Source organism: Salmo salar, chromosome 05 (genome assembly GCF_965601325.2).
Source record: "Salmo salar chromosome 05, fSalSal1, whole genome shotgun sequence".
In the NCBI taxonomy this organism is placed as follows: Eukaryota; Metazoa; Chordata; class Actinopteri; order Salmoniformes; family Salmonidae; genus Salmo; species Salmo salar.
Genome location: NC_138295.1, coordinates 90,160,001 through 90,178,019, shown reverse-complemented (window position 1 = coordinate 90,178,019; position 18,019 = coordinate 90,160,001). Strand labels below are relative to the sequence as shown.

The 18,019-nt window shown below is 43.4% G+C and overlaps 1 protein-coding gene across 2 annotated transcripts in view; it reads left to right on the top strand.

Moving 5' to 3' along the window:
• LOC145850525 (mdm2-binding protein) overlaps window positions 1–18,019 on the top strand; it is a 47,981-nt gene that overhangs the window by 235 nt on the left and 29,727 nt on the right. For both annotated transcript variants that reach the window (XM_082975952.1, XM_082975953.1), the window contains exons 2-9: window positions 120–203; window positions 347–420; window positions 2,573–2,715; window positions 3,334–3,392; window positions 3,740–3,884; window positions 4,055–4,169; window positions 9,093–9,215; window positions 17,477–17,571. In XM_082975952.1, the coding sequence (XP_082832078.1) occupies window positions 120–203; window positions 347–420; window positions 2,573–2,715; window positions 3,334–3,392; window positions 3,740–3,884; window positions 4,055–4,169; window positions 9,093–9,215; window positions 17,477–17,571 (838 nt within the window). The remainder of the gene's footprint in view (window positions 1–119; window positions 204–346; window positions 421–2,572; window positions 2,716–3,333; window positions 3,393–3,739; window positions 3,885–4,054; window positions 4,170–9,092; window positions 9,216–17,476; window positions 17,572–18,019) is intronic.

The window sequence follows — 18,019 nt, the reverse complement described above, 5'->3', positions numbered from 1 at the left end:
GTAGTAGGCAGCAGAGCCATCTATAGTAGAAAGGATAATAAACATACTATGAGGAATGGTGGTGTTCTTGTAAATGTAAGTCATAACTTCTTGAATGATTGTAATCGTTTATTTTACAGCGTTGGAGGCTGCCAAACAGATCTATGATAAACTGGGGAACATCTCCAGTTGTCCTTCAAAAAGGAGGGTTTCTCTGTTTCCAGGTAAGCCAATGTATCGTTTGTGTGTGTTAGGTGTCTTGCTTGCAGAAACGATTGCAATGTGTCTACCTGCTTTTAAATATTGTAAGGGGTTAAGTAATATTTGCTAATTGTGATTCCGTCATCTTTCTCATCTGCCTCCTAAGCCTGCTCTCTGAGTGGTGGTCCAGCCTCACAGAGGTGGTATTTTGCTGTCCAGGCATGCCATGGGACATCTCAGGTAAGTGTCATGTCAAGGGATGTCTTGTATTAGTCAGGGATGTCTTTCTGCCCCTACTCTGTCCTTCTTTGTGTTTACACTGGAGATGTCTGCCTATGTCCTGCTCCACAAGCAGCTTCTACTGTTGAACACAACATCCAACCATTTCATCAGTTACACATGACACATTCATCACAGTCTTCTGTTTCTTTTGGGGGGGGTCCTCAAACGTATTCACCACATTGGCTGACTGTCATCACCTATTGGCCACATTGGCTGACTGTCATCACCTATTGGCCACATTGACTGACTGTCATCACCTATTGGCCACATTGACTGACTGACTCATCACCTATTGGCTGACCGTCATCACCTATTGGCTGACCGTCATCACCTATTGGCTGACCGTCATCACCTATTGGCTGACCGTCATCACCTATTGGCTGACCGTCATCACCTATTGGCTGACCGTCATCACCTATTGACCACATTGACTGACTGACTCATCACCTATTGGCTGACCGTCATCACCGATTGGCTGACCGTCATCACCTATTGACCACATTGACTGACTGTCATCACCCATTGACCACATTGACTGACTGTCATCACCCATTGGCTGACTGTCATCACCTATTGGCTGACTGTCATCACCTATTGACCACATTGACTGACTGTCATCACCTATTGGCTGACCGTCATCACCGATTGGCTGACCGTCATCACCTATTGACCACATTGACTGACTGTCATCACCCATTCACCACATTGACTGACTGTCATCACCCATTGGCTGACTGTCATCACCTATTGGCTGACTGTCATCACCTATTGACCACATTGACTGACTGTCATCACCTATTGACTGACTGTCATCACCTATTGACCACATTGACTGACTGTCATCACCTATTGACCACATTGACTGACTGTCATCACCTATTGGCTGACCGTCATCACCTATTGACCACATTGACTGACTGTCATCACCCATTCACCACATTGACTGACTGTCATCACCCATTGGCTGACTGTCATCACCTATTGGCTGACTGTCATCACCTATTGACCACATTGACTGACTGTCATCACCTATTGACTGACTGTCATCACCTATTGACCACATTGGTTGACTGTCATCACCGATTGGCTGACTGTCATCACCTATTGGTTGACTGTCATCACCTATTGGGTTATTGTCATCACCTATTGACCACATTGACTGACTGTCATCACCTATTGGCTGACCGTCATCACCGATTGGCTGACCGTCATCACCTATTGACCACATTGACTGACTGTCATCACCCATTCACCACATTGACTGACTGTCATCACCCATTGGCTGACTGTCATCACCTATTGGCTGACTGTCATCACCTATTGACCACATTGACTGACTGTCATCACCTATTGACTGACTGTCATCACCTATTGACCACATTGACTGACTGTCATCACCTATTGACCACATTGACTGACTGTCATCACCTATTGGCTGACCGTCATCACCTATTGACCACATTGACTGACTGTCATCACCCATTCACCACATTGACTGACTGTCATCACCCATTGGCTGACTGTCATCACCTATTGGCTGACTGTCATCACCTATTGACCACATTGACTGACTGTCATCACCTATTGACTGACTGTCATCACCTATTGACCACATTGGTTGACTGTCATCACCGATTGGCTGACTGTCATCACCTATTGGTTGACTGTCATCACCTATTGGGTTATTGTCATCACCTATTGACCACATTGGGTGACTGTCATCACCTATTGGGTGACTGTCATCACCTATTGGATGACTGTCATCACCTATTGACCACATTGACTGACTGTCATCCTATTGGCTGACTGTCATCACCTATTGACCACATTGACTGACTGTCATCACCTATTGACTGACTGTCATCACCTATTGACTGACTGTCATCACCTATTGGGTGACTGTCATCATCTATTGACCACATTGACTGACTGTCATCACCTATTGGCTGACTGTCATCACCTATTGACCACATTGACTGACTGTCATCACCTATTGGCTGACTGTCATCACCTATTGACCACATTGACTGACTGTCATCACCTATTGAATGACTGTCATCACCTATTGACCACATTGACTGACTGCCATCCTTCCTGTTTCTGGTTGTAGTTCTGCAGTACAGAGTGGGAGGAGCTGGGTAGTTATCAGAAGAACGATGACCAGGAGGAAAGCCCCAGCACTATGGAGGCCTGTCTCAGTGCTCTGGATGACCAGGAGGAGAAGACTGACCAGCCTGAACCACAGCAGACACAGTATGAGTGATGTTCACAGGGCTCTACAGTGCCACCATTGGACTTACATTTACAACTAAAAATAGATGTGTGTACGAACTGCAAAAGTCAAGTATGAGCACATGTGCGAGTAAAATGTACAAGTACGAAGTGACCGGAGATTCGGTCTCAGTCAGACATGCGAGTTTCACCGTTACCACGGCAACCTCCCACCCCATAAAGGGCCAGCTGAACATTTTTGTCTCGCCTAAGTGACTCAAATATTTGAGGGTACATTGTGCTTGATTTAGCATAGAACACCCCAAAAACGTTTAGTCATTTCTTATCATTAAAACACTCTTTCTCAAATATTTTATTTTTGTGCTCCTAAATGTTTCAACTTAGGAGCACATGTGCTCCTTGTAAAACATGTCAGCATAGAGCCCTGTTTTAATTCTGTTGCACATCCCAGCTCTGTGCTCTTCTTTAATACTACTTCTGCAGTGTTTAAGCAAACATACAAAGCTTACCTTATTTCCTCTGAGATGTTCTAGAACTTGTAAATATCCCATTTCCTGGCTGTATTGAAATGTAGTGCCCTGTCAGTGGTGAATAAATGAATAGTTGTATGAATAAAGTTCTGATTTGGGATGACTGCAGGTTGTATGAAGAGGCAGCAGAGGGACTACACCAGTTATCAGACAAGCTTCCCCCTCCAGGTAACTCACTCCATTCACCTTGGTTCATTTGGCCAGACCGAGAAAGAGTCCTCTATATTCATGTATCTTATCCAGGAGTTCTCTATATTACCTACATGCCTGGGCTTGTGTTGTGTTTTATAGCTGACTCTGTTTCTCTCCCAGGAAAAACTCTGCTAGATCTGATATTTGTGTTAGTTTACTAGGTGTTTTATGGCTGACTGTTCCCCTCTGTTTCTCCTAGATGTAATTATATTTGTCAGTTTACTAGGTGTTTTATGGCTGACTGTTCCCCTCGGTTTCTCCTAGATGTAATAATATTTGTCAGTTTACTAGGTGTTTTATGGCTGACTCTGTTTCTCCTCCAGGAAAAGCTCTGCTAGATGTGATATTTCTGGGTTTTGCTGAAGAAGCTCCTAAGCTGAAGGACTTCCTCCCTGTGATTGGCTCGTTGAAACACATGCAGACATGGCACTCAGCCAAGATGACCATAGTGACTGAACACCAAGCTGGGTAAGGACAAAGAACCATTATACAAAATGACGAGTCCGCTTGACACTGGAATCCTCTCAGCAGTTGTACCTGTGTGATCTCCATTTTACCACTAGAGGGCAGCATAGAGTTGTTGAATGGCTAAATACATAGATCAACTGATGTCTATCCTTCTTTACTTGTTCCTCCAGGTGGCAGAAGCCAGCCTCCAACCTGTCAGCCAGAGTAGTAGATCCCAGTAGCATCATGACCTGTATTGATGAGAGGGAGTTATGGAGAGGAGGTGTTCTCATCAGAGAGAAAAAGGTAAGATTATTTAGTCAGTCAGAATGGTTTATACAAGTATTTTGACTGTTGTATCCATATACTTGACCACTAGGGGTGTATGTTAGTAAATCAGCAATGCGAAAGGAAAGTAGGTGTATTTGAAGTATTACAATATGATGTAGAGTGCATTCCGAAAGTATTTACTTTTTCTACATTTTGTTACGTTTACAGCCTTTTTCTAAAATGGATTATATAGTTTTTCCCCCCTCTATCTACACACAATACCCCATAATGACAAAGCAAAAACAGGTTTAGATGTTTTTACAAATGTATTAACAAAATAAATATCACATTTAGATAAGTATTCAGACCCTTTACTCAGTACTTTGTTGAAGCATCTTAGGCAGCGATTACAGCCTTGCGTCTTCTTGGGTATGACGCTACAAGCTTGGCACAGCTATATTTGTGGAGTTTCTCCCATTGTTCTCTGCAGAGCCTCTCAAGCTCTGTCAGGATGGATGGGGAGCGTCACTGCACAGCTATTTTCAGGTCTCTCCAGTGATGTTTGATCGGGTTCAAGTCCGGGCTCTGGCTGGGCCATTCAAGGACATTCAGAGATTTGTTCGGAAGCCACTCCTGCGTTGTCTTGGCTGTGTACATAGGGTCGAAGGTGAACCTTCGTCCCAGTCTGAGGTGCTGAGCGCTCTGGAGCAGGTTTTCATCAAGGATCTCTCTGTACTTTGGCCCGTTCATCTTTCCCTTGATCCTGACTAGCCTCCCAGTCCCTGCTGCTGAAAAACATCCCCACAGCATGATGCTGCCACCACTATGCTTCACTGTCGGGATGGTGCCAGGTTTCCTCCAAATGTGACACTTTGCATTCAGGCTAAGGAGTTCAATCTTGGTTTCATCAGACCAGAGAATCTTGTTTCTCATGGTCTGAGAGTCTTTAGGTGCCTTTTGGCAAACTCCATGCGGGCTTTCATGTGCATTTTATTGAGGAGTGGCTTCCACAGAGGAACTCTGGAGCGCTGTCAGAGTGACCATCGGGTTCTTGGTCACCTCTTTGACCAAGGCCCTTTTTCCCTGATTGCCTAGTTTGGCCAGGCATCCAGCTCTAGGATGAGTCTTGGTGGTTCCAAACTTCTTCCATTTAAAAATGATGGAGGCCACTGTATTCTTGGGGACCTTCAATGCTGCAGAAATTGTTTGGTACCCTTCCCCAGATCAGTGCCTCGACACAATCCTGTCCCGTTAGCTCTACAGACAATTCCTTTGACCTCATGGCTTGGTTTTTGCTCTGACATGCACTGTCAACTGTGAGACCATATAGACAGGTGTGTGCCTTTCCAAATCATGTCCAATCAATTGAATTTAAGACCGGTGGACTCCAAACAAGTTGTAGAAACATTGCAAGGATGATCAATGGAAACAGGATGCACCTGAGCTCAATTTCAAGTCTCATAGCAAAGGGTCAGAATACTTATGTAAATAAGGTATTTCTGTTTTTTATATTTAATACATTTGCAAGCATTTCTAAACTGTTTTTGCTTTGTCATTATGGGGTATTATGTGTAGATTGAGACATATTTTTTTTATTTAATTCATTTTAGAATAAATCAAATCAATTTTATTTGTCACATGCGCCGAATACAACAGGTGTAGTAGACCTTACAGTGAAATGCTTACTTACAAGCCCCTAACCAACAAAGCAGTTTTAAGAATAAAAATAAATAAAAGAAGAAAAAGAACAAGAAATAAAAGTAACAAATAATTAAAAAGTAGCAGTAAAATAACAATAGCGAGGCTATATACAGGGAGGTACCGGTACAGAGTCAATGTGCGGGGGCACCGGTTAGTCGAGGTAATTTGTATATGTAGGTAGAGTTATTAAAGTGACTATGTATAGATAATAACAGAGAGTAGCAGCAGTGTAAAAGAGGGGCGGGGGGGCAATGCAAATAATCTGGGTAGCCATTTGATTAGATGTTCAGCAGTCTTATGGCTTGGGGGGATAGAAGCTGTTTAGAAGCCTCTTGGACCTAGACTTGGTGCTCCTGTACCGCTTGCCATGTGGTAGCAGAGAGAACAGTCTGACTAGGGTGGCTGGAGTCTTTGACCATTTTTAGGGCCTTCCTCTGACACCGCCTGGTATAGAGGTCCTGGATGGCAGGAAGCTTGGCCCCAGTTATGTACTGGGCCATATGCACTACCCTCTGTAGTTTTTATTTTACCTTCATTTAACTAGTTAAGAACAAATTCTTATTTACAATGACGGCCTAGGAACAGTGGGTTAACTGCCTTGTTCAGGGCAGAACGACAGATTTTTACCTTGTCAGCTGGTGGATTTGAACTTGCAACCTTTCGGTTACTAGTCCAACGCTCTAACCACAAGGCTACCCTGCTACCCTGCCTTGCGGTCGAAGGCCGAGCAGTTGCCATACCAAGCAGTGATGCAACCAGTCAGGATGTTCTCGATGGTGCAGCTCTAGAACCGTTTGAGGATCTGAGGACCCATGCCAAATCTTTTCAGTCTCCTGAGGGGGAATAGGCTAAGTAACAAAAGGGTAGTGGCCTGAATACTTTCTGAATGCACTGTAGATTATGCTGCCCTGAGAGAATGTATAGGGGTCATGTGTGGGTCAGGGTGCTCAGTGTGTGCCAAGCCTAGGGCTTTAATGAAGGGCTCTTCTCTCTGGAGGCCTTGCTGGGCCCGGAGACAGGGGTTAAGGGTCACTGCAAATCCACAGCCCCCTGGCTGGCACCCTGGACCACTGCCAGGGTTACTAACCTCTTCACCCAGCCCCCTGACTGGCACACAGGGGGGCATGAGAACCTGCTGTTCCTGGCCCTGAACCCAAACCCCAGTCTCCACCGCTGCTTTCATGACTCAACCGTTATTGATTGTAGATCCTCCGTCTTGGTACTGCTTGTACTCAATGAGAGTTGATAGACGTGTTGTGAATTTAGCCTTTTTAATGTTCTTTTGATTAGAGTGTATTTTTGCCATGTCAAGATCACACATTTTAGATGTGCAACTTTACAACACAACTTCCTCTCTAGAGTTGACCTTTCCCCTTTCCATCCTTCAGAAGACGTCAGCTCAGCTGTTACAGTGTAATTAGGGTTTTCCATAGGACGTTGACAGGGCCGTAGCTACATTTGAGGACACTGAGGTCCGGACCTTGGTCATTTTTTTCTAATGAAGAAAGTCAGTCGGGGTCTAGATATATTGTTGAGAGTTAGAATAGTAGAATACACAAGGTGCAATTTCTTAACTTGGTAGTGCATCAGAAGTTGTTATGTTTTATGTCACTCACTGACATTCACTCAATTAGCCCATATCAGTTAAAAAGGTAACACATGTTTTAGTCTAGCCAGTTATCTAAACTTGTAGTAATCTGAATTATCCACTAGGCACGCATGGGACGTACCCAGGGGCCCTGACCTCCAGGGAGCTCCCATTTGATTGTGTTAGTCAATCTTACTCAAAAATCATGTTAACATGGAATAAGTCATGGCAAAATGTGTTCACTTGCAGAAAATGTGCTTTAAAATGGAAAAGAATGTCTCCCCACCCCATGGCAAAATGTGTAGAATTGCAGGAAATTAGCTGTAAAACTGCAACAACAACAAAAGTTCTGTAAAGCAAATATATTTGTTTACCTTTTTGTTAATAAAATACTTTTTCTGCTAACAGATCCCTATGTCTGTATTAAATGATAGTTTTTAATCCTGGTGCTGAGTTAATGTGAGGTAATGTGTAGTGGCTAGTTGTATAGCTAATAGGTTAGGTGTATGAAATTTATCTTGTTTTTCGGTTTTTAAACAACTGATTGGACCAACATTTTTCATATTCGGTATTTTATTAGGATCCCCATTTAGCTGTTGAGAAAGCAGCAGCTCCTCTTCCTGGGTTCCACACAGAACATGAAACATGACATAATACACAACATTAATACACAACAGCTCAAGGACAGAACTACATAATACAAATATCTGTTCAATTATTTGAATTCCATTATTTGTATTTTTTTTGGTGAGCTCAATGCTCAGTTTCTCTAGAGATAAATCTGATCAAGTGCAACTGTGGGATGTAGTAGGGAGTTGTAGTTACCAACAGGCCAATATTCTACATAATTTAGCACAGAAAACAACATAGTAATTAACTACAATGACCATAATCCATTGCTCGCCTACTTGTCCGGTCTGTGTGGCGCAAGACGTGGAGTGGAAGAGAAGATACAGAAGAACGTGCGATCGAGAGGGATAGAGGGAAGTTACTTCGAAGGAATCTCTACCTGAAAATCCATGATCTAAGTGATTGATAGTTGGTATTCAGCAGTCATACAAGTATGCCTTATTTACTTTGAAGAACTAATAAGATATGGATTTTGGTAGACAGCATAGGTAGCAGCTCTATAGTGATGAGATGATGACCGAATGAAATTATAAAGTCATCAAAGAAAGCAAATGTAATATAGACAACTGAAATATTTTATTAAAGTAATGTGAATCATTAATGGGCAGTCACTACCATCATGGGAATTTTATGAATTGTTTTATTCTGTGTTCCAGCATTCAACCCACAGATTGCATAGTGCAGGTTTAACAAAATAAACTAAATCGAAAATCATGATAATTGTTTTTGTAATGAAACTGAACCAACCTCAGAAAGCACTAATCGCTCACCATAACCAATGTGATAAAGGCTGGTGTCATTTTTTCTGTTCTCCAAAATAGCATTTTTTTTTGTTTTTAAATTGTATAGAAATGCAGTAAATTAGCTTAAACTCTCTTAAAATGTCTTGGGAATCCCCCGGGACCTCACTAAAACAGACCCTAGACATTGATTACAGTGAGTACAGGCTGTCTTGGGAAATCTCTTTTCTAAAATGGAAACCCAGTTTGAGTTCCCTAACGATGCTGTCCTATTGATTTCTCTCCTGCGCTGTCTAACAGTTTGCCTCTGAGGTGAGGTTTGAAGGCTTCTCCCTCAGAGCCCAGGATAGAGAGACATGGTACAGCCTGCTGCCTTCTGATCCAGGATCCCATAACAACTCTGACCACAACCTACACTCAGAGGTGAGTAGTCCTACCCCCCCACCTTATCCTACTCTACCCTATATACTACCCCACCCTACCCTATCTATCCTATTCTCCCCCACCTTATCCTACTCTACCCTATCTATACTACCCCACCCTACCCTATCTATCCTAATCTACCCTACCTAATCCTACCCCACCTTATCCTATCCTACCCCACCTTATCCTATCCTACCCCACCTGATACCCCCTCACCTTATCCTACTCTACCCTATCTATACCACCCTACCCTATCTATCCTATTCTACCCCACCTTATCCTACTCTACCCTATCTATACTACCCCACCTTACCCTATCTATCCTATCCTACCCCATCCTATCCTATCCTACCCCACCTTATCCTATCCTACCCAACCCTATCCTACCCCACATTATCCTACCCCACCTTATCCTATCCTACCCCAGGTTATCCTACTCTACCCTATATACTACCCCACCCTACCATATCTATCCTATCCTACCCCATCCATCCTACCCCACCCTATACTACCCTACCACACCCGATACTGCCCCACCTTATCCCATCCTACTCCACCCTATCTTATCCTACCCTACCAATCCTACCCCACCTTATCCTATCCTACCCCACCTTATCTTATCCTACCCCACCCGATACTACCCCACCTTATCCCATCCTACTCCACCCTATCTTATCCTACCCTACCATATCCTACCCCACTGTATCATATCCTACCCCACCCTATTCTACCCCACCTTATCCCATCCTACTCCACCCTATCCTACCACACCTTATCCCATCCTACCCCACCTTCACAGTTCGCAACGAGCCAGGCGGCCCAAACTGCTGCATATACCCTGACTCTGTTTAAAAGAGAAGTGACACATTTTCCATAGTTAAAATAAATTCATGTTAGCAGGCAATATTAACTAAATATGCAGGTTTAAAAATATATACTTGTGTATTGATTTTAAGAAAGGCATTGATGTTTATGGTTGGAGCAACGTGTACCTAAGCGATTATATGCAACACAGGACAGGCTAGATAAACTAGTAATATCATCAACCATGTGTAGTTAATTAGTGATTATGATTGATTGTTTTTTATAAGATAAGTTTAATGCTAGCTAGCAACTTACCTTGGCTTCTTACTGCATTCGCGTAACAGGCAGGCTCCTCGTGGAGTGCAATGTAAAGCAGGTGGTTAGAGCTTTGGACTAGTTAACCGTAAGGTTGCAAGATTGAATCCCTGAGCTGACAAGGTAAAAATCTGTCGTTCTGCCCCTGAACAAGGCAGTTAACCCACCGTTCCTAGGCCGTCATTGAAAATAAGAATGTGTTCTTAACTGACTTTCCTAGTTAAATAAAGGTCTAAAAAAAAAAAAAATATCTGCCAAATCGGCGTCCAAAAATACACATTTCCGATTGTTATGAAAACTTGAAATCGGACCTAATTAATCGGTCGACCTCTAATCCTAATCTACCCTGTCCTTCCCCACCTTATCCTATCCTACCCAATCTTATCCCTTATCACTGCCTACCCTACCTCCAACCTTCCAGTTCTGTCTGCTACTGACTCACTGTCCTACCCTACCTCCAACCTTCCAGTTCTGTCTGCTACTGACTCACTGTCCTACCCTACCTCCAACCTTCCAGTTCTGTCTGCTACTGACTCACTGTGCTACCCTACCTCCAACCTTCCAGTTCTACCAGTTACTGACTCACTGTCCTACCCTACCTCCAACCTTCCAGTTCTGTCTGCTACTGACTCACTGTCCTACCCTACCTCCAACCTTCCAGTTCTGTCTGCTACTGACTCACTGTCCTACCCTATCTCCAACCTTCCAGTTCTGTCCGCTACTGACTCACTGTCCTACCCTACCTCCAACCTTCCAGTTCTGTTTGCTACTGACTCACTGTCCTACCCTACCTCCAACCTTCCAGTTATGTCTGCTACTGACTCACTGTCCTACCCTACCTCCAACCTTCCAGTTCTGTCTGCTACTGACTCACTGTCCTACCCTACCTCCAACCTTCCAGTTCTGTCTGCTACTGACTCACTGTCCTACCCTACCTCCAACCTTCCAGTTCTGTTTGCTACTGACTCACTGTCCTACCCTACCTCCAACCTTCCAGTTCTGTCTGCTACTGACTCACTGTCCTACCCTACCTCCAACCTTCCAGTTCTGTCTGCTACTGACTCACTGTCCTACCCTACCTCCAACCTTCCAGTTCTACCAGCTACTGACTCACTGTCCTACCACCAGAGTAAGCATCTTTTCTCACTGAGACACTGCTATGTAAACACATTTGTTTTTACACAGCTTTTAATACTATCAGTTGTTTTAGGGGTTAAAAGCAGACTCAAACTCCCGCTCCTACAGAGCCCTAAAGGTGTTCAGACATCCATTAATCACACTTTTTCAATAAAACACTGCTTAATAAAATACAAATAAAATATTTAGCTTCAGCCATCTAACACGGTTGGTGTTTCTGTCAGAGAGAGAGAGGGAGAAACAGAGCGAGTGACAGAAAGGGAGAAAGAGAGCGAGGGAGTGAGCTCAGTTACTGTCCATGTTGCTGTCTTTTCTCTCCAGGCTCTGCTGCCATAAAAACCAGAGTGTTGCTCTAATGACTTTTCCACTACAGATGAATCATGGCTGTTCTATGTAGCGACGGACACACACACACGCTCAGTTATTAAACTGTTGGACTGTTTACTTGTGGTACACCCAGCTGATTTATAACACCCATATTGATTAGCTAGTGTCGGTAAATTCCTTTTAGTTCCATGCCAGGCAGTATCTATGATTATTATTATTGTTGTTGTTCTGGGAGAGTGTGATTGTAGTAAAAGTGATTGTGCTGATCTGTGTTTATGGTGTTGTTGAGACCATGACTAACCATCTGTTGTCTCTGTGGAACTAAAGGAGAGAGGTGGGTGTTGTGGTGGAGGATGTTCAAGGTAGTGCACTATATAGGGCATATGGTGTGTGTAGTGTACTATATAGGGGATAGGGTGTGTGTAGTGTACTGTATAGGGCATATGGTGTGTGTAGTGTACTATATAGGGTATATGGTGTGTGTAGTGTACTGTATAGGGCATATGGTGTGTGTAGTGTACTGTATAGGGCATATGGTGTGTGTAGTGTACTATATAGGGTATATGGTCTGTATAGGGCATATGGTGTGTGTAGTGTACTATATAGGGGATAGGGTGTGTGTAGTGTACTGTATAGGGCATATGGTGTGTGTAGTGTACTATATAGGGCATATGGTGTGTGTAGTGTACTATATAGGGGATAGGGTGTGTGTAGTGTACTGTATAGGGCATATGGTGTGTGTAGTGTACTATATAGGGTATATGGTGTGTGTAGTGTACTGTATAGGGCATATGGTGTGTGTAGTGTACTGTATAGGGCATATGGTGTGTGTAGTGTACTATATAGGGTATATGGTCTGTATAGGGCATATGGTGTGTGTAGTGTACTGTATAGGGCTTATGGTGTGAGTAGTGCATTATATAGGGGATATGGTGTGTGTAGTGTACTGTAGGGAATGGGGTGTCTGAGTAGTGCACTATATAGGGGATATGGTGTTTGTGGTGTACTGTGTGGATAGAGGATATGGTGTGTGTGTGTGTGTGTGTAGTGTAGAGGTCGACCGATTATGATTTATTTATTTTTTTACACCGGTACCGATTATTGGAGGCCCAAACAAAAGCCGGTACCGATTAATCGGACGATTTTTATTTTATTTATAAAAATGTAAATTACAATAATACTGAATGAACACTTATTTTAACTTAATATAATACATCAAAATCAATTTAGCCTCAAATAATGAAACATGTTCAATTTGGTTTAAATAATGCAAAAACAAAGTGTTGGAGAAGAAAGTAAAAGTGCAATATGTGCCATGTAAGAAAGCTAACGTTTAAGTGCCTTGCTCAGAACATGAGAACATATGAAAGCTGGTGGTTCCTTTTAACATGAGTCTTCAATATTCCCAGGTAAGAAGTTTTAGGTTGTAGTTATTATAGGAATTATAGGACTACTTCTCTCTATACGATTTGTATTTCATATACCTTTGACTATTGGATGTTCTTATAGGCACTTTAGTATTGCCAGTGTACCAGTATAGCTTCCGTCCCTCTCCTCACTCCTACCTGGGCTCGAACCAGGAACACATCGACAACAGCCACCCTCGAAGCAGCGTTACCCATGCAGAGCTAGGGGAACAACTACTCCAAGTCTCAGAGCGAGTGACGTTTGAAGCGCTATTAGCGCGCACCCCGCTAACTAGCTAGCCATTTCACATCGGTTACACCAGCCTAATCTCGGGGGTTGATAGGCTTGAAGTCATAAACAACGCAATGCTTGAAGCATTGCGAAGAGTTGCTGGCAAAACGCACGAAAGTGCTGTTTGAATGAATGCTTACGAGCCTGCTGGTGCCTACCACCGCTCAGGCAGACTGCTCTATCAAATCATAGACTTAATTATAATATAATAAACACACAGAAATACGAGCCTTAGGTCATTAATATGGTTGAATCCGGAAACTATCATCTCGAAAACAAAACGTTTTTCTTTCAGTGAAATATGGAACCGTTCCGTATTTTATCTAACGGGTGGCATCCATAAGTCTAAATATTCCTGTTACATTACACAACCTTCAATGTTATGTCATAATTACATAAAATTCTGGCAAATTAGTTCGCAACGAGCCAGGCGGCCCAAACTGTTGCATATACCCTGACTCTGCGTGCAATGAACGCAAGAGAAGTGACACAATTTCACCTGGTTAATATTGCCTGCGAACCTGCATTTCTTTTAGCTAAATACGCAGGTTTAAAAAATATACTTGTGTATTGATTTTAAGACATTGATGTTTATGGTTAGGTAAACGTTGGAGCAATGACAGTCCTTTTTCGCGAATGCGCACCGCATCGATTATATGCAACGCAGGACAGGCTAGATAAACTAGTAATATCATCAACCATGTGTAGTTAACTAGTGATTATGATTGATTGATTGTTTTTTATAAGATAAGTTTAATGCTAGCTAGCAACTTACCTTGGCTTCTTACTGCATTTGCGTAACAGGCAGGCTCCTCGTGGAGTGCAATGTAAAGCAGGTGGTTAGAGCATTGGACTAGTTAACCGTAAGGTTGCAAGATTGAATCCCCGAGCTGACAAGGTAAAAATCTGCCGTTCTGCCCCTGAACAAGGCAGTTAACCCACCGTTCCTAGGCCGTCATTGAAAATAAGAATGTGTTCTTAACTGACTTGCCTAGTTAAATAAAGGTGTGTAAAAATATATATTTTTAAATTGGCAAATCGGTGTCCAAAAATACAGATTTACCGATTGTTATGAAAACTTGAAATCGGCCCTAATTAATCGGCCATTCCGATTAATCGGTCGACCTCTAGTGTAGTGTACTGTGTGGATAGGGGATATGGTGTGTGTGGTGTACTAGATAGGGGATATGGTGTGTTTGGTGTACTGTGTGTGTATAGGCTCTATAGTAGTCAGTGCACCCTCTATGAAGAATCCACCTCACCTCTCAAAGAACCCAGGACCATATGTCCAATCCCCTCTTGCCTCCCCTCGCTCCTGACAATTCCCACCAGAGAACCTCAGTGTGAACTCAAAGGCAGAGCTGTAACTCCCAGGCCAGGCCAGCTGTAACTCCCAGGCCAGACCAGGCCAGCTGTAACTCCCAGGCCAGACCAGGCCAGCTGTAACTCCCAGGCCAGACCAGGCCAGCTGTAACTCCCAGGCCAGACCAGGCCAGCTGTAACTCCCAGGCCAGACCAGGCCAGCTGTAACTCCCAGGCCAGACCAGGCCAGCTGTAACTCCCAGGCCAGGCCAGGCCAGCTGTAACTCCCAGGCCAGGCCAGGCCAGCTGTAACTCCCAGGCCAGGCCAGCTGTAACTCCCAGGCCAGGCCAGGCCAGCTGTAACTCCCAGGCCAGGCCAGGCCAGCTGTAACTCCCAGGCCAGGCCAGGCCAGCTGTAACTCCCAGGCCAGGCCAGCTGTAACTCCCAGGCCAGCTGTAACTCCATGTCTGTATTTAGATGTGACTCATCCTAAAGCAGATGCATTACTGCACTTTCAGGAAGCTTAGCTTTAGGCCTACTTGGAGTTGCTATTAATGAAAGTATTTAGGTATTTTCTACTCTTAGTTTGCAGGGCTGAGGTTGAGGAGAAAAGCAGAAAGCAGCCTTTGCATCGATGGAATTCTATCTGTTTACGGTGACCTGTGAAGGAGCTGTCTCTGTCCCTTGTTTGGGAAATGGGATTTGGAGCTAATCCCGGGCCAGAGCTCTGGAGAGGGGGGGAGCTGATAGGGTGAAAGCTATGCCAGCTACTTATTAAACTGGCCTAGCTGCACACAGTCTGATATTACCTGATACAGTCGTTGAACAAAGCTGACATTGCTGTAAAGTTAGAGGTCAATGAAAGTATTGAAACATGCCAACTAAATATCAGCATAACGGCTTCCGCTTTCTATTTAACCTTTAACCAGGCAAGTCAGTTAAAAACGAATTCTTATTTACAATGATGGCCCTGGATACAGCCCTTAGCCGTGGTATATTTATTTATTTAACCTTTATTTAACCAGGCAAGTCAGTTAAGAACAAATTCTTAGTCACAATGATGGCCTAGGAACAATGGGTTAACTGCCTTGTTCAGGGGCAGAACGACAGATTTTTACCTTGTCAGCTCAGGGACTCGATCTAGCAACCTTTCGGTTACTGACCCAACGCTCTAACCACTAGGCTACCTTTAGTTGTCTCCTTCATCTTCATCAGAAAGCATCCCAGGTCCACAACAGATGTATTTTCGGTCAAAAAGTCCATACTTCACGTTCCATTAGCCTGATGTTGGTAGCGCGTCCTATGGCTCTCTCCAAACGCAGCTCTGCACTTCATACTGAAAGCAATCCTCGCGCATGTAGGTTCGTTCAAACATGTCAAACGTTGTATAAAATAAATGTTCAGGGCCTCTAACACCAAGAGAGCCAATAAGATTCGAGGGGGATGATTTCATTGCCTTTAAAACCATTTCCAAAGGTGGGGGCAGACATGGCCGCCGGCGTCATAATGGTGATGGCCCATCCCCTGTGACCAATTTCAAACTCCTGTCATTCACTGAGTTTTGACTCTATAAGGCTCAAACCACTGTGAAAGGACTGGCGACATCTAGTGGAAGCAATAGGAAGTGCCAAAATATTCCTAAACCCCTGTGTTTTTCAATGGGATAGGTTTAAACTCAATACAACACATCAGGTATCCACTTCCTGTCAGAAAATGTCTCAGGGTTTTGCCTGCCAAATGAGTTCTGTTATACTCACAGACACCATTCAAACAGTTTTAGAAACTTTAGAGTGTTTTCTATCCATATATAATAAGTATATGCATGCCCTATCTTCTGAGTTTGATTAGTAGGCCGTTGAAAATGGGAACGATTTTTTTTCAAAATGCGCTGTGGCGCCCCCTATCCTAGGGTATCCTCAAGAGGTTAACTGTCTTGTTCAGTGGCAGAACAACACATTTTTACCTTGTCAGCTCAGGAATTCGATCTTGCAACCTTCCGGTTACTAGTCCAACGCTCTAACCACTAGGCTACCTCCAGCCCCTATCAAGTGGTAATATTTAAATCTAAAGCTTGTGTGTTTTGTGTATAATATCAGCTTTACGGTAATATTTAAATCTAAAGCTTATTTTGTGTGTATAATATCAGCTTTACGGTAATATTTAAATCTAAAGCTTGTGTTGTGTGTATAATATCAGCTTTACGGTAATATTTCAATCTAAAGCTTGTGTTGTGTATGTGTCCATCATCTTTGTCATGCTGTTCTGTGTCCTTTCACCTCCTTCTTTCTAACCCCCTCTTTCTCTCTCTCTTTCTTTTCTCCCTTCATCTCCTCCCCTCTTTCTCTCTCTTTCTTTTCTCCCTTCATCTCCTCCCCTCTTTCTCTCTCTTTCTTTTCTCCCTTCATCTCCTCCCCTCTTTCTCTCTCTCTCTTTCCATTCTCCCTTCATCGCCTCCCCTCTTTCTCTCTCTCTCTTTCCATTCTCCCTTCATCTCCTCCCCTCTTTCTCTCTCTCTCTTTCTTTTCTCCCTTCATCTCCTCCCCTCTTTCTCTCTCTCTTTCTTTTCTCCCTTCATCTCCTCCCCTCTTTCTCTCTTTCTTTTCTCCCTTCATCTCCTCCCCTCTTTCTTTCTCTCTCTCTCTCTCTTCTCCCTTCATCTCCTCCCCTCTTTCTCCAGGTGTTCCATTACTTCCAGTCTGTTCTAGACCTGGTTCAGTTGGTGACAGTGTCAGATATTCCCAGCTTCCTCCGCTCCAGCACAGAGTTTCACCTGTATCCTTCACATCAGCTGATGACTGAGGTGTCCACATCTCAGATAAACTGTTCCTCTCAGATCTAGAAACTGGAGATATTTAACCACATAGCTGGTTTAAGGGAAGGGACTTTCCAGAATGTTACCAACAGTTGTATGTGAACTGCTAGACAGTCACGCTGAAAGTCAGGCTGCAGATATGGTCATTTATTTACTCTCTGAACAGGTTTACCCTTGAAACTGGTTTGAGGATAATGAACTTTGTTCTTAGATAATGATTTGCCAGGTCTCATGTATCTCTATGTAGACTGAACATGATCTTTTTCTACTGTCATTGTGAGAAGTAATATCAGATCAAGCCTTACAGTATAAAAGGCCATATGAAATAGCTAGATAAATCTCCCCAGTGTTTCACACTTGTCATGTACAGTATAATTAAGCAATAAGGCCCGGGGGGTGTGCTATATG